The sequence below is a fragment of the Penicillium pulvis genome (genome assembly GCF_028828015.1).
Source record: "Penicillium pulvis strain IBT 33274 chromosome Unknown scaffold_8_segment0_segment0, whole genome shotgun sequence".
NCBI classification, from domain to species: domain Eukaryota; kingdom Fungi; phylum Ascomycota; class Eurotiomycetes; order Eurotiales; family Aspergillaceae; genus Penicillium; species Penicillium pulvis.
Window position 1 is genome coordinate 5,837,255 of NW_026643080.1, and position 21,788 is coordinate 5,859,042.

The 21,788-nt window shown below is 48.7% G+C and overlaps 9 protein-coding genes across 9 annotated transcripts; 3 read left to right on the forward strand and 6 right to left on the reverse strand.

The window, feature by feature from the left end:
* Nucleotides 1-369: 369 nt before the first annotated feature.
* On the reverse strand, nucleotides 370-1,647 carry N7503_011619 (aromatic alcohol reductase; the record flags this gene model as incomplete). Its single annotated transcript, XM_057071165.1, has 4 exons — nucleotides 370-747; nucleotides 815-1,141; nucleotides 1,211-1,495; nucleotides 1,561-1,647. 4 exons carry the CDS (start codon nucleotides 1,645-1,647, stop codon nucleotides 370-372), a joined length of 1,077 nt encoding a protein of 358 aa, XP_056917776.1.
* Nucleotides 1,648-3,402: 1,755 nt separating this feature from the next.
* On the reverse strand, nucleotides 3,403-3,788 carry N7503_011620 (uncharacterized protein; the record flags this gene model as incomplete). The annotated part of the gene is made up of 2 exons (XM_057071166.1): nucleotides 3,403-3,456; nucleotides 3,654-3,788. 2 exons carry the CDS (start codon nucleotides 3,786-3,788, stop codon nucleotides 3,403-3,405), a joined length of 189 nt encoding a protein of 62 aa, XP_056917777.1.
* Nucleotides 3,789-4,753: 965 nt separating this feature from the next.
* Nucleotides 4,754-5,676, reverse strand: N7503_011621 (uncharacterized protein; the record flags this gene model as incomplete). Its single annotated transcript, XM_057071167.1, has 2 exons — nucleotides 4,754-5,530; nucleotides 5,590-5,676. The coding sequence occupies 2 exons, from the start codon at nucleotides 5,674-5,676 to the stop codon at nucleotides 4,754-4,756; spliced, it is 864 nt and encodes a 287-aa protein (XP_056917778.1).
* Nucleotides 5,677-6,934: 1,258 nt separating this feature from the next.
* N7503_011622 (uncharacterized protein) lies at nucleotides 6,935-7,723 on the reverse strand (the record flags this gene model as incomplete). The annotated part of the gene is made up of 4 exons (XM_057071168.1): nucleotides 6,935-7,081; nucleotides 7,142-7,255; nucleotides 7,406-7,570; nucleotides 7,688-7,723. 4 exons carry the CDS (start codon nucleotides 7,721-7,723, stop codon nucleotides 6,935-6,937), a joined length of 462 nt encoding a protein of 153 aa, XP_056917779.1.
* A 2,102-nt stretch (nucleotides 7,724-9,825) lies between these two features.
* N7503_011623 (uncharacterized protein) lies at nucleotides 9,826-12,498 on the forward strand (the record flags this gene model as incomplete). Its single annotated transcript, XM_057071169.1, has 1 exon — nucleotides 9,826-12,498. The coding sequence occupies one exon, from the start codon at nucleotides 9,826-9,828 to the stop codon at nucleotides 12,496-12,498; it is 2,673 nt and encodes an 890-aa protein (XP_056917780.1).
* Nucleotides 12,499-14,586: 2,088 nt separating this feature from the next.
* N7503_011624 (uncharacterized protein) lies at nucleotides 14,587-15,076 on the forward strand (the record flags this gene model as incomplete). The annotated part of the gene is made up of 2 exons (XM_057071170.1): nucleotides 14,587-14,907; nucleotides 15,050-15,076. 2 exons carry the CDS (start codon nucleotides 14,587-14,589, stop codon nucleotides 15,074-15,076), a joined length of 348 nt encoding a protein of 115 aa, XP_056917781.1.
* Nucleotides 15,077-15,318: 242 nt separating this feature from the next.
* On the reverse strand, nucleotides 15,319-16,272 carry N7503_011625 (Voldacs domain-containing protein; the record flags this gene model as incomplete). Its single annotated transcript, XM_057071171.1, has 2 exons — nucleotides 15,319-15,934; nucleotides 15,992-16,272. The coding sequence occupies 2 exons, from the start codon at nucleotides 16,270-16,272 to the stop codon at nucleotides 15,319-15,321; spliced, it is 897 nt and encodes a 298-aa protein (XP_056917782.1).
* A 1,028-nt stretch (nucleotides 16,273-17,300) lies between these two features.
* On the reverse strand, nucleotides 17,301-17,903 carry N7503_011626 (uncharacterized protein; the record flags this gene model as incomplete). The annotated part of the gene is made up of 2 exons (XM_057071172.1): nucleotides 17,301-17,833; nucleotides 17,888-17,903. 2 exons carry the CDS (start codon nucleotides 17,901-17,903, stop codon nucleotides 17,301-17,303), a joined length of 549 nt encoding a protein of 182 aa, XP_056917783.1.
* A 1,134-nt stretch (nucleotides 17,904-19,037) lies between these two features.
* Nucleotides 19,038-20,602, forward strand: N7503_011627 (class I SAM-dependent methyltransferase; the record flags this gene model as incomplete). Its single annotated transcript, XM_057071173.1, has 10 exons — nucleotides 19,038-19,085; nucleotides 19,138-19,190; nucleotides 19,240-19,296; nucleotides 19,349-19,378; nucleotides 19,432-19,473; nucleotides 19,523-19,684; nucleotides 19,736-19,761; nucleotides 19,813-19,999; nucleotides 20,052-20,480; nucleotides 20,533-20,602. Exons 1-10 carry the CDS (start codon nucleotides 19,065-19,067, stop codon nucleotides 20,600-20,602), a joined length of 1,077 nt encoding a protein of 358 aa, XP_056917784.1. The 5' UTR covers nucleotides 19,038-19,064.
* Between the last annotated feature and the right edge of the window lie 1,186 nt (nucleotides 20,603-21,788).

A 21,788-nucleotide genomic window follows, 5' to 3' on the forward strand; every position in this document is an offset into this window, starting at 1 on the left:
TTCTATATGCAACGAGGACCGTCTCCGTAGAGCACGGTCAAACTCAAAAAGTATGAAATATGGCGGAAATAAAGCAGAACTTCTTAGGTTATATGCCAGCAACTCTCTATCGTCACGGCAAGCCCATCGAGGGTGGCTCAAGAGGCTCCGCGTGTATGTTCCCCACCAAAGCCGTAAACATCATAAAACGCCTAATGTTATCAAGACGCCCCAAATCAAACCAAGGCCCCAATCTATGGGGTAGAGGGGAGATATCGTGAATTTGTTTCAACGCAAAGAAGAACAAGTGCGAGTGCGGTGGGAACGGTCGGCGTCAACCTGGAGCACGGTCGCTCCCACAGGAGCGGGGGAAGAGAAAATTCGTTCAATTCATCGCGACATAAGAGAGTCGCTCGACTCGGTCCGAGGGAAGATGCGGGTGTACAGCGAGTCGCTCGATTCAGTGCGGGGGAAGTGGCGCTGGTGCTTCCGAGAAATGACTCGGTCCGTGTAGACACCCTTGGCAGTGCCGCGGATCACGGACTCCAGGTACTCGCGGAAGTCGGTCGGCTTGAACTCGGGGTAGAGCTCGGGGGTCAAGTGGTACCCGAGGTATCGGGCGTAATCAGGGTTGTTGTCACCCCGAATGCCCCAGGAGTATTGGTATTCGGCGAGATAGCGGGGAATGAATTTGATGGGGTCGAATGGGTAGGTTTCACTAGCTTGTCGGGCAGCCAAGACTCTGCTGCAGATGGTTTCCTCGGGGACCTGTATTCCGGAAAAAGCAAAATGGTTAGTTCCCGAATCCCTCGTTCGAAAAATTATTGGCACATACATAGTTGCGGTCGATCTTCTCCTCGGCGATTTCCTCCATGAGGCTGTAGATCTCGTTCTGTGTGGAGACCAGGTTGTACGCAAGGACCTTCTTGTTCAAGGTGCGCGGGTCATTGATGATCAGGGCCATGTAGCGACCGATATCCCGTAAGTCTGTCAGGGCAGTGGTCACATTTCCATCGCCAATAATCTCATCGTTGCCCGATGTCATAGCATAGTCGACACGGCCCGAGGGGAGGCGAGGGTAGGACAGCTGGTACCACCAGCCGACATCGACAAGAGTGTACGGGAGCCACAGCTGGCGAATCTGGTTGTAGACGATCTCTTTCTGTATGGGCGCAAAAAAAATGGTCAGTGGTCAGTTCAATGATGGCACCACGCGTGCGCAGTTTCTTACCTCGTCACGCAGCCACATCACACCACCTGGGGGTGCAACAGTGATGAAACCACAGGGAATGAATCGCTTGACGCCGACTTTCTTCGCCGCCTTGGCCAGCGGAATCTGGTCCTGCTGCTCAGCGGGGCCGACACAGCTGATGACGACATCGATCTCTGCCAGGGCCTCAACCAGCTGCTCCTCGCTAGCCTTTAGGTCGCATTTCCGGATGGCAATACCACGATCCTGCAGTCTAACAATAGCGGGCTTGTGAACGGAGATCGGGCGAACCAGGGCGATCACCTCCTACATAGCAAAGCGCCAGGGTTAGTAAGGATCGATCGACGATGGAATGGATAGTGATAACGTACAAAGCCTCCATCTTCCAGCAATCCATTTGCGATAGAACCTCCGGTTTCACCCGCAGCTCCGACCAAAAGAACCTTGGTCTTCGACATGATGGCGGGTGATGATCAGCAAGTAGGGTTAAAATGGCGGTTAATATGGTGGATGGGGGTGTTGAAAGAGTGAAAGAATTAAAGGGAAGAAAGATCGGGAAGGAAATCAGGAGCCGACGTTATAAACCAGCTAGTGTTCCACCAAACGATTACTAGCCCACTTTCATTCCTATCCGGAGTGGAAGATGGTGGGTCGAGTGGATGTTGGTTCCCCTCGTTTGAGGGGACTTTTTTTCATACGGTCGGGTCGTAAAGGACGTCATTTCTTAGTGCCTTCAAGATCGCCCGATTCAAGTGATCTTGATAATTCTACATGACTACATTATATCGTCTTCAAAATGGTTTTCTTTCATTCATTATGACAATTGCTCCCTTCATTTCCTTTCATTTTCGCCTCTTGCGGGCCGGTGGCTCGGGACCATCTGAATCGGATTGCCCTTACGTCATTCCCTATACGGCTTCCCGGTTGAATAATTATGATGTTTGCGGTGCGCAGTCCTCCGAGTACTAAAACCTTGAGAAAAGTACAGGAAAAAGGGAGAAAATAACAGGGTCAATAACTGACCATTTTCAGTACGGGGCGCATATGACTAGTTTCATCAATAGCATCTCATTTTATCTTCCCACGCGGGATATCCGTTCTCGGTCCTCTAGTGGCCACAGTCTCGGGAACATGTACCATGCAAATGATCAATAATCACGGGCAAAATAATGCCATGTTGCATTTGCTCCCCCTTCTTTAACCCCAACGTCAGTGATCTTCCCGATCTGCGTGGCCTTGGAACTGGAACAAGTATCCAGCACTGACCTGTTAACCGTGACGAAATGCAGACCGGTCAGATTAGTCACACTTAGCACCACGCTCATTGGGTATCCATTGACTCAAAAAAACGGAGGTTCCCCGTGCCCATGGTCAACCGGCCCAAAGCGAATCAGGGAAAATGTGGGCAGTGAGGCTGCACCATGGGTCCTCTTGGGCTTGGATGGGAGGCTGAGGCTGGGGCTCAGGTTTCTACCTATCAGTGTGCTAGACCAAATGTTGCTTGGGTAGCAAAGCCTGGCAGCGGGCAGCAAATCAGAGGCGTAGTAATTACCGCACATGGAAGCAAGAAGCTCCCAGCCACAGCCGCTCTGGGCGCGGGAGATCGGTGCCTGGGCGTGAACCTCTTATATCTCAGGATGTACGGAAGAAAACGAGTTGCAGTGCAGTCCGCAAATGAGACACTTCAAGTGCTCATCCCGTTTTGTCTCGGGCCTCGAATCCCCCAGTACATATTGAGGGGTGTGCAGGTGGGGTCAGGTTACTTGGCGACAAAACCTGGGAATTCGTCTCAATGCAGTAGGGATATGTGGTGATCGCTCCCCACCCTGAAAGTCACGGTCACCGGGAATGCGGACATGCAGAATTGAACGCAAATGCTGCACGAGGGTTTCCTTTCGGTACGGTCCTCCCCCGCATATCAGGCGATGAGCTATTAATCAAGTGTGGTGGGGTTCAGTACCCCAGGGTATTTGCTGATCTATGGCGGGGTCAAGGTTTGACTTGACGCATCGTCATGGCTACAAAACTGTTCAACAGTACGGTGGAGAGAGGATCCGCTCTTGATAGATACAATAGAGGCAAATATCAGGATTTCAGTGCCGTGGATTCCTGTTATGCTAAGCTAAGGGAAAGATGAAGTATCCTCCACGACTCAATAATCCGGCCAATCGTTTGGGTTCCTGGTATAATACTATCACCACGCGCTCGGCCCCCTAAATCAAATCCCGATATGACCTCTTCTTGACAAGCTCACAGCTCGTTGAAAACTGTGGTTATGTTCAATCAATAGCAAAAGTCTTGGTAGCATCGCTATCACTGTATTAGCAATCAAGTTGGTCAAATCTTGAAATCAATCGACGTACATGTCTGCAGTGTTCGCCCATGTGTTTTCGACCACAGTCCTACAATAGCATTGTTAACCGAGGTCCTGAAAGTGATAAGTAGACAAGTTTCAAGGGCTTACTTTGATGCATATATCATAACGTCGCGAGCATCGAGCTATGTCTGCCTCAGAAGCGACATTGTTGGAAATCTCCTCGATCGGGGTAGCAACAGCCAAGTTGGCGAGGAAAAGAGCAATGATCGATGTGAGACGCATCTTGAAGGGATATTGATCACGAATATGACTTATCCGAGTACCAAGTCTCATTCTTTGCAATCGGAAGAAATCATGTCGATATTTATATCCGACTTGAGGTCGCCTCATCGCGGATATCTATGTCATGATTATGGCTACAGAGTAGTAGCCAAACAAACATTCATGTCTCACCATAAAGACACTATGTGGACTGTTATTACTCCAGATGTCCCATCCTTGTTGTTTCACCAGATTCGTACTCTCAAAAGCATAGTAACCCAACTCGCGCTGATTATCCTAGCCAGCTGGATAGTCATGGCTCATGAGCATGGATCAACCCTTTTGGCACCTAAAAGGTTGAGCCTTAAATAACCTTATTGTTGCATCTTCACTATTAAGACCCATATGATTGGCACACACACAACGCAAATACACAACATATTTTGGGGTTTACTCAAAGAAAATGACAAGTGCGTAGTAGACTTACTTGGCTTTCAAAGACATGGACTGAGTTTGAAATTCTTGTGCTTCTAGCAACGGGCTGTTATCCTCCGAACCATCGCTTAACAACCTAGTTCCTAGTTAGAAAGCATGTAACAGGCCATGGTAAAGGGGTAGTAAATGAGGGCCTGCCAATCTTCATCCTCGAACTTCCGGGGTACATCTTGTACAACGCCCGAGATCTCTCACATCTCACGAAACCTAATAAGAAGGCGGAGTGAATGTCATGTGCCTAGCTAATCCTTCATACAATAATCCTGAAGCCCATATCAACAGGGCATGCATGTCAGATGTCACCTATGGTGCTTGTGGATCACCTTGGCATATGACAGCTACGCCTACATCTACAATGGATAGAGTCCATCAGATTACGTAGATTGTGAAACGACTTAGAGAAGAAACCGAATATGGTTATAAGTGGAAAACGCAGCGAGACCAGCTCAGTACCTGCAACTCCTGCGCTATGCAATTCTCACAATCCCAGCTCAAAATCCAGAGCTCTGTGTAGTTCTCCCCATCCGCATACCTGCTGCGGGATATACCTTCCGCTCCAACTCCCTCAATCCACACAACTCCCCACCAAAATACAAACGGACCGTAAGTGTTGAAGCCTGCTTCGCCAATAGTCGCTCCCTTTGCCGGCGCCTTTCCTCCATGATAACCGCCCATCGAGCCCGAACCTCCTCCACCCGCTTCTGTCGAACCTTCCACGACTTCTTCCATAAGTGCGTCTGGTGCAGCATCTCCAGGTTTCCATCCTTCGGCCAGCCAGTAGGTCGATGTACCTTTGGCTGGACCGGATGGCTACCATCCGATGCGATGATCGTGTCGATCGTGTCCATACGCCACTGCCATTTGCGTAGCGTCTGCATGTCACTTGCATCACGACAGAGCGTTAACACGCCTCTGTAAGCAAGATAGTGTTGTCGGATGTGGTAGTCTACCTGATAGTGTGCGAAGAGAATGGCCATATCAGGGTCTGTGGATGCATCCTCGTGGAGTCGAGCGTCAAGACTGTGCTCTACAATCTTGTAGTATTGTTGACGCTGAGCCTCATTAATGACTTTCCAGTGGGAGAGGTTGTTGTTTGGAGTATTTGTGTCGAGTGGGGAGATGTTTTCATCCCGCTTGTTGGCGTTCGGGAAGAATGGTGGGTAGCTGCTTGTGATGTAGTTGCCTTGATCAATGTCTGCTTTCATTGTGGCTTCTGTGATGCTGAGGGGGCACTTTCTGCAATTAAGTGCTTCTTCCAAGGCTCTTGCCTATATATGAATTTGTTAGCTCGCCGCTCAATTGGGTGGAAACATGATGTTCTTCGTACCACCACTACTTTCTCTGCCTCCTCCCATTGCTTCTCCTGGGTGTGATAGTTATATGTAGCCATGTGAGAAGCCTTCTTGAAGTTCATAATGCTTTATGTTCTCAGTATTGTAATGTTTGGTGGTTGTTGAGGAAGTAGAGAATGGTAGAGGATGTTGCGCGAAACATTATTTTATAATGCGTGAGCTTGTAAAATGATCTGTCGTGAATGCCCTTTGAATCGAGTCGTATTTGACAATGGAATCCATTGATTTCGCTGCGTCAAAGCAGCAGTGGCGGGTTCCGAGCGTTCACTCCGCGGTTGTCTTTCAACGTGAAGCTTAATTATAACCCGAACAAAGGAACACCTCTTATACCTTTATTTCGTAATTATATGAGAACAGGAAAGAGAGGGCTAGAATGAACTGAGGGAAGCTACCAAGATATATGCGATTGCTATTAAACAAGTATAGGGAGCTCCCGGTTATGAAGATCAACTGACATTCTTAGATCCGAGCGTGGTCGGTCATTCCGAGATTATGCGGGGCCCGTGATGCGATCACTGGGCCTCATTCGATCTTGCGCTGACCGCTATCTACTTGATTTGCACATGCCATCTTTATCTTTCTGATCGACGTTAAACATGTGGGTTTCAGGTTTATTCCGCTTAACGTAGAAATCGTGGCGCCAGCACTGCATGTCGTCATTTCATCAGTACAGCGATCGGCAGATACATGGTGGCTTAAGCCATTTGTAGGCCCACTTGTAAATTTAAGCTAGGCGTGCTTGTCAGCTGATTTTATCAGCTTCCATGGAGCGGTGTGATCATTTTGTTGTGCAATAATGCTATTCTGTTGACAAATGAGTCACTTTGCTGTCCACTTGGGAACGCAGAACCTGGTCGTCTTACTAAGAACGCCATGGATAGTATAGACAACGACAGGTCACGGCACGAATGAATTTGTCAAGCTTTCATCATAGGCAGCGTTACATTCATTTCATCTCACGATACGTTTAGACCTCATATACTCTGTGCAAGACTTTAGCCTCAAGCTCTTTTATTATCTCCCAACCAATGTATGACTTCTAATCACAATAATGGGCTTGTCTTCTCTTACTTCGAATAATATGATTGAATGATTATCTACGACTTTGTCAGAATGAGAAGGATACGCAAGGTAAAGGGTCTCGAAGAAGCACCAACTGGGTAGCACTCTCGAGGCCAGAACTAAACCTCACGATTTCGACGACATAATCACGACAAACGCAACCGCTTAGTCGTCGGGATACACAAATTCAAATTGTCGAAATGAAAACAAGCAATGATCAAACCGAAGCCCAAAAACGAACCTCGATCGTACACGCGCCTAAAGCCCATCATCATGGATTCCGAGTACTACTCCGATCTCTCCATCATCATCGTCGTCCTTTGCTCCTGCGGCTTTTCGATCCTGTACTGGCGAATCTGGTTGCGCATCTGGAAATGCCTGAATAACTGCTTCCAGCCCGAGGGCCTATGGGGCACCGTGAAGAACTGCTGCCGCTATGTCCTCCGACTCCCCCGTCGCGCCTACTATGCCTTCTATAGGCGCATGGACATCCCCGCCCTCTTCACCGAGGTATCCCCCGATGACACCGATCGCATATTTGAAGAAGGCAATGTCATCTATGACCATACTGCCGAGGTCCTGTCTCGGCCCCGCGACTTCAATGAACCTCCAATTGAATTGGTCTCTTTACCTGGAGTAGGCCGTAACTCCACCTCATCCGTCTATTCCTCTCACCATGACCTCCAGCAACCCGAGGCCTATTCTCCCGTCGCCTACGCCAGTTCTTACGAGAGCAAGGAAGACGTCCCTTTGTCTGGCGCCGACAAAAGCCTCGTCGCCTCCCGTGTTGATGACTGGGTTGCCGCCACCGCCGAGCATCTCACCACTCTTTTCGATGAGACCGCCGCTACAACCGCCGCAGAGTGAGGTGGTGGCTTGCTTATCAGCCGAGGGCTGAGGGGGTCAGTGCAAGGCACGGGTGCCGCCGGCGGTCAGTGGAGGGTGATATCATGGGGGCGCAGGGCCCATGCGACAAGCAAGGGTAGTTCCGGGTCCGGGTGAGCGGCCTACGCAGCCACGCGCGCCGTGATGAGAGTCGGCCAACATTGAGTATGGTTAGATAGTGAGATGAAGGAAAAGTTATGCATCCTGAAAGCGTTCTCCAAATGACTTTCTTCCCAAGGTCCTGGTAGCATACATCTGTCTCCCTGCGTGTAAGTAAGCAGTCCCTTCCATCACAACCTCGAAATTGACTGAGCGATCAAACACGAGCAACGATTTTGCCGGCATGAACTCAGCCCATTCTTGATAACTTAGGTAGTAGACTTCTGCTTTAATACAATACTGACAGTAAAGTTTGACAGATTCAACGCATAGTAAATGTTAACATCCTTCAGTACACGAGCTTGACCTATACGACCCATATTTCCTTGGTCCTATCGAACACAAAGCTGGTGTTCTCGATCGCGATCCAGATAGGGTAACTTCCATTGACACTAGCACCAGTCACCATGGCAGCCTTATATTCGGAATGAACGTGCCCAGGAATATGCTCAGAAAACGTGCCTAGCTAAGATGCCCGAGAAGTGCCCTGTTGCTGTGGACAAAGAGACCTTTGTCATTCGGGTTGATGATGTTTGTATCAGTAAGGGTACATAGAGATGGAAAGGGGGTAAATTCGAGGAGTAAATCGCATGATGGTCTGAGAAAGAAGGAGTATAAGAGACTCCTTGAATCTGCGACGATTCTGACAGTAAAACCTACTCCGATGGGGTAAGGCGGGTACATCGCGAGGACTCCATGCCATGGTATGGCGAAGCAACACTATGCTGATCTCTACGATGTCAATGAGAGTCGGGGATTTATCAGTCCGTGAGCTCTCGGGTAAACCAGTGGGCTTACCGATATCCTATCTTGGACATTGCCATTGCATCTGTTTGGTATCTAGGTAGAAGCTGTCGGCTGATTCGACGAGGCAAGGAGGCGCAGATCGTCAGGGAATCAAGGGACAATCTGGTATACGCAAACACCAGGCAAACATCAAAAATGCTTCCATTAGAAATCCTTTCTTATTAGGAGCCTCCTATGACCAGAATAATTGTCATGTAGATAATCACTATACAGACGACGCCCTCTAAATGACATCAAGCTACTCCGAAAGCTTTCTGTCCTAGGGCAAGACCAATAGAAAAACGCGAACAATTGCGAAAGCTGCAGGGAGAAAATAAAATTGAATATCATAAGCAACAGCTAAATGTCTTTGAAGTCATTTTTTAGGTGGCCAAGAGCCTCCATACTAGGATAATGAGGAAGAAGTTTTGGACACGCAAGGGACCTGCCGCCCGTCCTTAATGTCGAGCATGCCAACTTCAACACTGACTCGCGAGAAGGATTTGATCTTTTTAGACTCTAGAGTATATTAAATCCCAAATGTCAAGGAGTTGACTTTTTTTTTCGACCATGAGCAAATTTCAAACCACCAAGAAGGATGGCTTCGAATTGCCCTCACAGGCGACTTGGCTCGAGAACGAGCGAGATTGATTGCCAGGGTGTACCCACCCTATATGATCTCAGAACATGAAAACGCGTCCCTAGATCCTCTTACTCAATGAGTCTTGTTCAGATGATAATTCTTCTGTCCGAGAAGCAGCGTTGGGCATTGGCCTAGTGACAGCTCATTCCTAATTGTCTTTTTATCATGCTGATCTTGAACACGTACAGTCGGATGAGGAACATTGGGATGCGACTCCATCCAATCAGCTTAGATCCTCTCGCACAGACGTGCCAATGCATGATTTATGCTTTGTGATTCGCGGGAGACTAGTATAACTATCCACAACGAAGGGATACGACAGTGTGGCCGCCAACATTCCTAATGGCAGTCGCTGATGATGCGGCCACATTCTTGGGCTATAATCAATGTTCCCATAACAAACGGAACTTTGAGCGGGAATGTCAATAATGGCGCTTTCTTCCGGACATTGTTTCCTTGTTCCTTTTGATGCTGTGCTGTTGTGCTTTGTGTTGGGTCATATCACATTTGACAAACCTTACAACGCATTGAAGGATATCGAGCCTCTGGAAAGGAATAGGTCAAGGGAAAAAAGTGATACCCAACGAATGTGCGATCGAAAACGAGAAACGGCTTCGAAAACTGTACGCGCACCGGCTTCAATCATTTCGGCAGATAATACGCCAGCGAGGCGGCTATGCTGAGCCTGGGCTCGGAGGTGGCCATCGCGGCCACGGGCGCGGCCATATTCGTCGTCTGCTCTGCGGTTGCCATTGTCGTCTGGGTGAGAGTCCGCAAGGAGCGACATGCATTGAGGGTTCTCGGTTTAAGAAATGGAGTGTATACCCGCAGTATAGGGTACACTGGGGATACATTGACTGAAATATCTCGGGAGGAAGGTCGTGCTCTCGGAGCCCATGGCTACCTTCCTTATGGGAAACCAACGGAATGGGGTCAAGTCAACTCGACCGAGCATCTCCTGCGGCCGAAGAACGGCTCAGATTCGTCGTTCCCACTCCTGCAGAAAGCACGGTCACTTCGTCATTCGCTTTCACGATCCCGATCAAAACGACTCTCAAGATCATCTCGGAGACATAGCCGCATGAGTTCGATGGCAACTGTGGCTGAAACGATCCTTCATCATAGTCCTCCGAGGGCCTCACAGTCAAGAGATGATATTCCTCTCTCTGCTGTGGAAGGGGTCCTCGAATTGCCAGCAGAACGAACACCTCGACAAACCCCTGATCTAACTCTTGAGGAGCCAGGTTTTCACCTGGGAATGCGTCCAGTGTCACCGCCAGCCTGGCCACTTCCTTCTCAAAAGGACAGATCGGGTCTTTTCCCAGTCGTGGAAAGCCGAAACTCGCAGGAAATGCTCGATCCCCCACCTAGAATCTTCGAAGAATCCCCATCAAGAATTCGAGGTGGAAGCGTCACTAGTCAAGCACCAGGAATAGCACCCGATAAGCCTATACCGCCACCACCACCAACTGCCTTCCCACCAGATAGGCTCAGCTATTTGAGGAACGACTCCATTATGCGTTTGTCTTCCATGAGTCTCGATACAACAAATAGCTCAATTCTGGACGATGGCCGACAGGGTCCAAGGTCGCTTGATACAGAGCTGACCTCACCAACCTTCCCATCAGGTGGTACATCTGTGCCGTTCAGTGCAAACGACGTTGGTGTGAAAAATGGCCGCAGAAGTTTCATCGCAGCCAATACTTCGATGCCTCCTCTTCACAACTTCCCCGTCCGTTCCTCCTCTTCCGCCGAAGGGCGAAGGAGACCATCAATGGAGCCTATTGCTTCTCCACGCCGCAGCTTGACAACAACTTCTCGAAACCCAAGCAACGCTAGCGATAAACGATTTAGCTTCACTCCTATTCCACGTCGACATGATTCGGTATCCTCCAATGGGCCACAAAGACATCCATCTGTACGAAGTGGAACGCCCGTTTCAATGAATGGATATCAGACTGGGCCAACAATCAACTGGCGACATTCTAACTCATCTATGTCCGTTGTTTCACATTTCAGCCAGCTCCAACAGCCGGCTGTTTGGGAAGGCGAGCCTTACGATGCTGATCCTTTCTACGGTGGCTCGCCACACTCTAATGGCACACTGTTCTCTACTGGATCTCCCGGGCAGACGGTTGGTCCAATGCCAGCAAGCCCAATGCAACGGTCTAGCCTATCCATCCGCGGTCAGCCTCTGCCGTCCGCTTTGAAAGGTTCAAACTCGCAACGAAAGGGCCATAGGCGCCAAAACTGTGTACGAATCTCAATCCATCCGCCTATGACATTCGCTGGTCCCGCTTTCTCCCCCACGGTAGAAGAAGAGCCAGAGGATCTTGATGCAATGGAGGAGCTGGATCTACGTGAAAGTGCCATCAACGGCAATGTCAAGTCGCTATCTTCTCTCCCTCCGCCCACAACCTCGCCATCGCCTCTCTCAAAGCGCTCCAGTCGACGAAACAAGCCTGCCCATAGCACATTGGGACCCTTGGCCGAAGAGCCTGTAGCGTCGTGCAACAAGAGTCCCCCCAATAGGAAACTTCATGGTACAAACCCACAGTCCGACTCCACCAACTTGCTCGGCAAGGACCGTGACTTGCCCGAGCTTTTTACTTCGCTTCCAAATGAGGAAGGCGCCTTGACTCATACCCCCTCTCCTGAGCATGAACTAAGCGTCTGGGCAATCCCGAAAGAAGCTCCCTCCCCTTCATACGAGAACCACATTGCTAATGGCAGTCCCCGCCGCACACCCCTCAAGGGCCCACGCAGCCAACCAGCACGAAGTGCCCGCAGCAACTCAACTCCAAAACCCATGGACTCACTACCACTTATGGGTGTTGGATCAGCCACCGGCCTGCCTTTAATAACCGGTACCCAAGGCAGCGACTGGCGGAGATCAAATGACACATTGTACCGAACAAATACCGACGCAACAAGCCCCGGCCGACGCAATCGTGATTCTCACACCCCGCTTGCTCTCATTGGTGCCTCAATAATTCCTGATACTTCAACTTATAAGACTCGAAACCGGAGCGGAACCGTCAAGGATCGTGTCACCATTTGGGAAGATGCGAACCGAAGTGGCTCACCTCCGAAGCCATCTGCCGCACACCTCGCTGGGAACTTTACATACTCTGATAACGGCTCCTCGCCTACCCGTCTTCAAAACAGCATCCCCAGGTCTCTCTCGAAAAACAGCCACTCTCCTTCCCGTATGCCCAGCCAGCGAGGTCTACCAACGCCTTTGTCTTCTGTGCCGCGTGGTTTGACAACTCCGACAGGGAAGGCGCTTGGTCTTGGGATTGGTACACCGGGCAGCTTGTACGATGGTGATGGATTTCTGAGAGAGTAATTTACTTTATATCTTTATTTGTCTTCTTTCTTCTTCCCTTCATGGGAATCATTGGCGTGTTTTTGCTTACCTTCTGTTTATGTGCTCAAAAGCCTTATACCTTCCTTCTCGCCTGGAGGATTTGTCTTTTTTTTTTTTTTTTTTTTGCTCTTCTGTTTATTCACCTTGGTGCGTCATGTGCATCATATTTTGATATCCATCAGTCTAGCTAGTCGTAATTATAAGAGATTTTTCACCATTACAGGGTTAGCCCCTTACAATATTTTTTCGTCGCTGCCAAAGATGGTTACTTCTTCTAGACTTAGATATTTTGCACAACGTGAGCAGTTTTGGCATCCTTACGCGGAAGTGACTTCGCTCAATGACGCTATGGGAATGGCAATAGACCTCTGAGAATCGCGATAGACCTAATGTGCTGTTGAAATGGCGACAGACTAGTCTCTGAGAACGGCGAGCTTGTGGGGACGGCGATCGGCAGTGAATCCAGCCCTGTCATCAAGCTAAAGGACACTTCAAAGAGTAAATTGCTATGGTAATCTTAGATCAAAGTGCGCACCAGAACAAGTATGTTGTCATGGCCTGTTTAGAGCACTTCCGCCATAAGCCTTAGGATGATTGTATCCCGGTGATTGGTTATCTTTTTTGTCGTTTTGGAGATCATTGTTTATGACCTTGATAAGAGAAGTGAGGTGTATGTGCGAGACAAGTTAGATATAACGTAAAGGTAAAGTGAAGCAAAAGTAAGAGAGAAGTCAATAGAGTAATGAAAGTTGATATTCATTTTCGTCTAAATAAAGCTCATCATATAAGTCATAGATATCAGAGAAGTTGGAACTTGAATAGAAGAGCATCTAAGTTTACTACTATATCTTCCACCCAGTCTTTCTGGGTAATTTTCCATTAGATTTGCCTTTCTAGTGCACAAGGCATTCTAGTCACAGTTCTCCTTGACTATATCGAGACAATCTATGTTCGACAATACTCTTTACCTCACACGACTCCTATTCCGCCATCTCTCCTTCCTATCTATCTCCTCCTACCTTGCCTTTCCTCCTTTCAGCTCTTCCAATGCTGGTGATAATCTACCATCAGGCAGAGATCAATCGAACAGGTATTCACCAGCAAGACATGCTTCGCGGTGCTCGATTAAGGTCAGGAAGTGGGCATCCGATGACCAGGGGTTTCTGTCATTGCGAGTGAAGGGGTTATGTGAGTACGAGATGGTGCTGAGCGTTTTTACCCAGCATGATGCTAATATTCGAAAAATCCCTACAGTCATCTAGGCACATAGGAAGGCCCTTTGTCCCTCAAACCTCCTACGATCTTCCTACCACAGCCTTCTGAGCCTGTTGAGATCCTTCCTGGTCAAGATTGTACCAGCTGCTACGGTTCGTCTACGTCTTGTGTTGTTCTTATTGTGAATTGAAGCCAGCCAACGTGAGCTTCTTGAGGTTGAACGCTGGTCATTGTCTCTAACTACTGCGACACCTACCTTGGCCTGAGTACGTACCTCTTTCAAATGTTCATGACTAACATGAGATAGCCCCGAATATGGATGTCCTATCATCAGAAATTACCCAGGCCTTGCAGCCGAAAGGTCACGCTCTCTCCTTCACGAGACCGCCTCCGCTTCATTGACCAAGCGAAGCCTGAGAGCGTAGGAGCAAATATGACTACGAAGTCGGTCAGAAAAAGAGCTTCGAAGATTGGGAGATCCCATTCGCTTCTCTAAGACTCCGATGTGGCTATAGCTTGGATGTCGGGGACGTTGGCTCCTACCTAGAGCCTAACCCGACCCAAACGCTAAGCGAGTCACTAGGTCGCAGACCAGGGACTCCCGTATGATGGAAGCAGCCTACCAGACATGGCCTTTCTTACGACCAAAAACAGCTGCATCCGCTTCAGGTCGGGGCACAACCCCAACGACCTCAGTCACTGCAGCCAACGTCCTTATTACCCCCGGCGATGCGACAGCCAACACCCAATGCGGGTGAATCCGCAAACCTCAGCCCATTTCATGTCAGTCCAGCCCTAAGCCCGGCACCTGCGCTATCAAATCACGCGATTAACTCGATAGCTTTATTCCTCATGGCCGCAGCGAATGCTCACGTCCAGGCCAGCAGTAGTGAGTCGTCAAATAGGATCATGGTTCTTCAATATCCATCCAATGGTAGTGGTTGGAATGGTTTCGTCGATGCTGGTGGACTTCCTACACGGGAAGAATGGCAGAGCGCTTGTAATGACATGGATACCAAGGCTAGTCCTAAGCGCAAGCAAAAAAAAGGGCACCGAAAGCGTGACTGGAAGCCGAAGCCTTCTGGACTTCGAGAGGTCACAACATTTGAGCCCCATGACAGTGCGCCAAATCTACACGAATATGGTCGCGTTGATATCGTCATTCAACGCTTCGTGAGGACTAGCTTCTACAGGCATCACTCATTGAAGCAAAATAATTCAGCACCGTTAAGAGAAAGCCTGCTTCAAGATACTGGACCGCGATCAGAGAGTTTGAGTCTAATAGTATGGGACTTCAAGGTTCGCAGCATTCCAGTATCTCCTTGCGCGAGAGAAGTCCTGACTTGATGGGGCGCCGAGTATGATTGAGAAAGCATTCCTTCATGGTGGACAAGGCCCTGTTCTGGAAGTGGCCATTCAGCCAGTGCTCTGCCTTCCACTCCCCAGTCAGGTTCTAGGGGTCTCAAGTCAACGGATGTTTCTGCTTTTAGCCAGGTTTAGAACCAATTAAGAGAGAAGTGAGGTTTGAATAAGAGATTGCATGGTTTGGGATATCTCATATCGAGCTAAAGTTATTTTGCCCGTTTATTCAGTGCGTCGCCACTTAGTCTCATCATCCTCCTCCCCATTCTCATCAGCTCCATTCTCCTCTTCCCGCTCATGCACAGTTCCAGCCCCAGGGCCAAGCGGGAAAGCAGGTGGCTCACCATCCGCAATCCAATTACCCTCCTCATCAAAGAACTCGTTCATATTCTCTGCTGTAATCCATCCTGAGCTTCCAGCTACAGGAGGCGGCAGGTCGCCATTTCCAGAAGAGCCCTCATAGAGGATCTTGGCTGCACCATCCTCATCATCGTCCTCATCACCCGGCTCCACGGGGTCAGGGTGCAGGTTCGAGCAGGCGGAGACGGCGTTGTAGAGCTGTTGTGTGGGTGATTCTATCTCATCGGAGGTATCTAGCTCTGGTGGTGTATCTGTATGTTCGGCTGCAGGTGTCTCGTCGGTGGGCACGACAGTGAGAATAACGCATTCTTCTTCGTCATCTGCGGAGGGAGCGGTGGGGATCGCGATTTGCATGTATAGTCCTTGGACATCGGTATCGGTACCTGGGACGCGCAGGCGCTGGATCGCATGCAGGGAGATGGAGGGGTAGGGAATTGAAACTCCTGCTGAAGCGCTGGGCGAGTACAAGATAAATTTCCTTATAGCTTTCGTTAGCTGGATGTGAACGTATTCATGCGATTGGTCTGACACTCACTCAGATCCCACCCATGTATCCACGCCCTCAATGGCAACCTCGGTGCTCTCCTCATCCTCATCGGCTTGCGCACTGGCTCCGTTTGCTGTCGCGCTTTCGCCACGCAGAGCATTCAAAACGGGGTTGGCGATCAAATCACGCTCAAGGATGACGATTTTGCATCGCTGGCTGTGGTAATGCAGTACTGGTGGACCGGAGTAGAAGGAGCTCGGTGTGCGCGACTGGTGCTCTGCAATGGGAACGAAAGATGAGGCCTCAGGGGCATTGCTGAGAGACTCCATTTTCGAGATTCTGAAGGAGCTATTCCTGAGCTTTTAGGTGTTCGAAAGGTAGGATTATTATGGTTGCGCGTGGTTTTTCAGGGTGGTTGGAGGTTCTAGAGGTGAAAAGTTGCGGCAGCTCTGGGGCGGAGGGGCTTTGTTCCGCGGTTCATGACAGCTGCTTGCAGGAGCTAAATCGCCTTACTTTTTTGTTATTTCTCGGGTGTCTAATGGACTACTAATTTTCAATCCGTTGAATTGATACAGTATTTAGTTCAAGCACTATTGCAGATCTCTCTGCGTAGTAGAGTATGCCCAGGTGGTGTTTTAATCCATTTTCGCCAACCTTGGGAGCTCTCTGCGGTACAGAATATATATTCACTCAACTTTATCGCTACTGCAGCGGATGTAGGCATTTAGCTTCCCCTCCAAGGAATCATCAATGCCCGTCTGGGCACCACCTGGGCATAATTAAGGTATACCTATACTAAATACCTACTTGTGTACGCTACTTTAAATGATTGAATTTCGCATGATTAAAACAATCGGTTTATTCAACTTCGTCTATAGCTACAAATATGATCCACGGGTATCCCTTGATACGAGATTTAAGGCTGTTGCCTTGCAACCTGATCGGTGACAGGACCAATCCATCTTGAAAGCCATGCACCATTGGTTTGTAAGCGTGAACGAGCTGGTTTGAGAGACCAGTTGGCGCAATGTGGACTTTCCTAAGCACCGTAGAGCCCATAGCCTCATCATTGCTTATCCAACTAGCTGAGATAAGAGGACACCCCTGTCAAGATTGCGGGTTGATGTTGATTAGACCGCCAGCCCGAAGACTAGTGCTGCCCAGGACTGAGATTCCTGAAGTTGGGCGAGCCAGTCATGCGTGAGTCGTATGACGCCTAGAAGAGCGAAGCCGCGCGATCACTTCAAGGTGGAAAAAGTTTAGCTGATACACCCATGCAGGACCGAATATTCGAGCAGCCTCAAAAAACAGAATATCTGCAGGGTATTTGGTGGAAATTGTCAAGTATCCACCTAATTCATTCCACACCCAGCCCCCCAAATGCCCGATCCAGCTCCTCTCCCTGATCCCGAGGTTTAATCGAAGGTATATTCGAAGACCCATGATCAGTTTCAGAGCTGTCCAGCAGGCTCTCGGCATTTCGACTCTCGGCATTTCCTTTGGAGTCGGAGGACCCGGTCGCCTGGGGCTGCAACAGTTTCTCATCGCGGTCCAGCCACCCAGGAGCGACGCGCCGCTTCTCAGCTAAATCGCGCTGTTTAATAGATTCCTCCCATGCTTTGATCGCAGTTTCGGCATCGTCTCGTGTCTTCTTTAGGTGTTGGCCGAGAGACTGACACGCGGTGAGGATCTCGTCTGGATGTGCGGCATGTTCACCGCTGGATGAAACGACATAGCGGGCCTTGACATCTGAATTGCTGGGGTCGACCGTCACGGATGGAGGGAGTGTTGAGGTGACCGACTTGTAGGTGTAGGGTAGTGTAACCGAGGTAGGGAGGTTGATGAATGGCGAGACGGTGAGGGGCACCTGCGCGAGGAGTAGGTGGGGGCCTGCATGATATGAGGATTGGCGCAAAATCGAGTGAAAAGGGCATGAGAACTTACGGTAGGAGTCATACATGATGAGATGGCAGGGTTGGAAGTGGGGGGTACGATGGTTGATGCGGAGAAAGCGAACCGCTCTTTCGAGCGCTCGGGCGATCTCCTAGTGTCCGCACACACAGTCTCAATCTTGTTATTATTTAACTCCTACGATAACGAGGTAAAACTCCCGGCCGTTTAAGATATCAGAAAAAAGCGACCAATACATTTCAAGCTTGTCTTTTCCAATTGGGGAAAATGTGTGACCCATTCCTGTTTTGAAAACGCTAAATCTAGGCTAAGGCGGGATCGATGCTTCGCGGGCGCTAAATGAAGAGCGTTGAAAGCACAATTCAAAGCTTCCGGGGAAATCGGGATCATTTGGCCGACACCTTGATGTACTTCACATCTACAGGTCATATCTCGGGATTGAAACCTGCGGATCTGACTCGTCCCTGCGGAGTCCCACGCACTATATTCCAAATCCGAATGATCTCAACGGTCTTCACATCGAGCCTTGCTTTTTATGGCTTAGCGGAGTGTTTATCATCAGATCCCGTCCCATTGTGGATCCGTTTTACCTTAAAGACTCTTGTGCATATGAGTTCATTCTCGGCTCAGACCCGGTTGAAGGGAAGAACACAGTTTGCCACAAACTTCGAATCCCGGTGCTTCTGGACGTAGGAATGGACTCGAATTGGCCAGGTACATTAGTAGCCGCCTCGATCATGGGCGCGGCTCCAGTTGGCGTTGTGAACCCTAGTGTTCATGCACTCAATCGAATGGTCCCACCCGGAGAACAAAGGATAATGAAGGTGTAATTGCTGTGCCGTCCGGCAGATGGACCAATGATGTCGGAATTTTTGGAAATTCGACATGTTGGTTAAATAGCCTTGATCGCTGAATCGTCGATATTGAAATCCACTCTATCTTATCCCCAAATTTAATTCCAAGAATTCCCACTGGAGAAGGATTCTGTGTGTCATTTGTCAGGTGTAGACTCTAGAGCCATCGAGGTCTCCACGGCCCCGCAGACCATGTGTTTGACTTGGGAACTCCACTAACGGAAGTCGTTAACGCAATTTTTTTTCTTTCTTTTACTTTATCTTATAACCAGCTTGGCTCAATTATATTCACACGAGCCTCATCGCTTTATTGTGTCAATAATTCCTTCCCGTTTATATGAACGAATTCATTGGGCATGGACTTGAGAATTACGCCGGTTTGTCCGCTTATCTCATATAGCTTTGCCGCAATTATTGATACCTTGCTAGGACCCAAATTTATATTTGCCCACGGATGAAGCCGCCCCCGGTGATTGGAAATCGTATGTCTGTGGACTTTCTAAGGAATAAACGAGCTAACGTGGTCTGTAGCGAAACAACGTCTATTGCATCGAACATTCATGCAGGGCTAATACAAAATGGTCGAAGGTACTTTTTCTCGCACTCCTACCCAATGACCAAATGCTCACCAAGCCAGCAGATACCAATCTCTCAGTGAACAAGCCTATCCGTAGGTAACCGCGACAACTAAGCAGAGATCCGATGCTGATCTTTATCCTTCAGTGTTCCTGCCGACGAGCAAATGTTTGAGGCTTATGAATCATAGTGGGTGTCATCTCTGAAAAAGACTCGTCCCTCCACTAAACCTCGACAGTCACCTGATGCTCATGACCCTTGATTCTCATAAAAAAAACCCATTGTTCCATGCACCAGTTGATAAACCAAAGGTGTGTCGCATGCCATCCACTCTCATCACCCTTACTCAGACCCAACAGCATATTCTTGACATTGGAACCGGGAATGGCACATGGGCCATGTACGTTTATCACCCTTCGCGACGTCACGTGAGAGTCTAACCTCAGCATAGCGATGTTGCCGATTTATTCCCAGATAGTAAGAATCCTATTTAGTCCTGGAAACAAGCTGTGGTTCTAATTGTCATAGCGACGGTTCGCGGGGTGGACCTCTTCCCGCCTCCAGTCACCTGGATCCCGCCCAACTGCATTCTGGAAGTCGACGACATTCTTCAAAATTGGACCTGGCGCGATCCCTTTGATTTAATTCACCTTCGAGGACTCGATAGTGCATTCACCCCAGAACAAACAGACCGCTTATATAAACAATGCTACGAGTGAGTTTACTGATCAAATCTCTCCCGAGTCGCACTAATGTCCTGGGCTCAGTCATTCGGCACCGGGCGGATGGATCGAACAATTCGAAGTCAGCTGCATTATCGAATGCGATGACAACAGTATGGCCGAAAATAGTGTTCTCCGCGTTTGGGGCCCCAATTTAAGCAAGGCAGCTGCAAAATCAGGCCGAAAGGCTGGAACTGTGCACACCATGCAGGAATCAATTAAGAAAGCCGGGTTTACGGATGTCCATATCAAGGACTACAAAGTACCGATCGGTCCCTGGCCCCGAGATAAACAGCTGAAGGAAGTTGGTACTGCCAGTTTTCGTCACTTGTCAGAAGGGATGGAAGGGTATTGCATGTGGCTTTTGACCAACTTTGGGGAGCCGGCGCCTTGGTCAATGAATGAAGTTATTGTTTTTGTGGCGGAATTGCGGAATGCATTATTGGATCCGCGGAATCACTGCTATCATCGAGCGTAAGTTGACTTCATTTGAAGTATCTTGATCTGGGACTGACGGAGTTTATAGGAGGAGGATATGGGCGAGAAAACCGGGGGGTCCCGCTGAGCCGAGAATCAAAACTGAACCTTCACCTTGATTTGGGGTGGAATAAAATATTTTGTTGGTGGATGTTTCTTTAGCAAGCGAAATTTTTGATTATTTTACTCCGAATTTTTAGAAAACAGGGTATGGAATGGACTGGCACAGTGATACGAATCAAATACGCATCCTAAGGCACCTTCAGGGTCCGAGATCCCGGCTTCTCCCTCGAATGATCTTTGTTAGATTTAGGGCACGAGAAGACAACGCCCAGAGAAAAAATTTTACTTATCAAACTCTCTGGTTGTTCCATAATACGATCTCCAAAGAACTTCCCTCAATCATACTCAATGCTAGTATTTCCAATATCCTTCACTTGCCTCCCCATCAATTTGAATTGCAAGATACTATTGTCAGCAGACATTACAACATATACCTTGTACTCGAGATTGAACATCATTCTACCCGAGTTCTGCTACTTCTTCTTTCCAGATTACACCAGATCCCACTTCGTGAAGGAATATTGAATCTCTCCAGATTTACAGTATGCTGTATGGCTATCATTAGCGCAGTTTTACCAATTATTGAAACGAGAAGACACTGACACACCTCATAGAACCATTTAGGCGCTGTATCTACGTCGAATGTGTACAGGTCGATGACAAAGTTGAGGGAATCACCGAAGTAATGGACGCGAAACGGGATACTGTATTCTGCTAATAGCATTTCCCTGTTTATCTAATTAGCTTGGCGGTATGCTCAGATATAAAGAACATGATGAACTTTGCGAAAAGCCAGACCATTCGGTCAGAGCATAGTCTCCTTCCGTTCCACTGCCCAGCCACTGACCGCCACTGGGGATCAGTACTGGGGATCAGTATCCTCCCGGGAGCTTTTGTTCATTCCGAATGCATAGTGAAGTCGGCACTTTCTTTTCTCTGGCTTCATACCAGTTGTCGCTAGGCGCTGCCATACGTTATGCTTACTCAAAATCGCGCTGCGAATTGCAGACACTAGGTGAATAAATGGAATTATATGCGATTGGCGTTTTCGGCAACCTCTACCCAGTGAGACATCAGGAACTCGGTATTCTACTATGATCTCACATGACTTGTGTGCTATACACAATACTATTTTTACCTGGCCGATAATCATTAACACTGTTTCGCTATTACACGGCACTTCGACAGCGGTATTGGATTCAATTGGAATTAATTGGCCAAAGACACTCGCCCACTTACTAG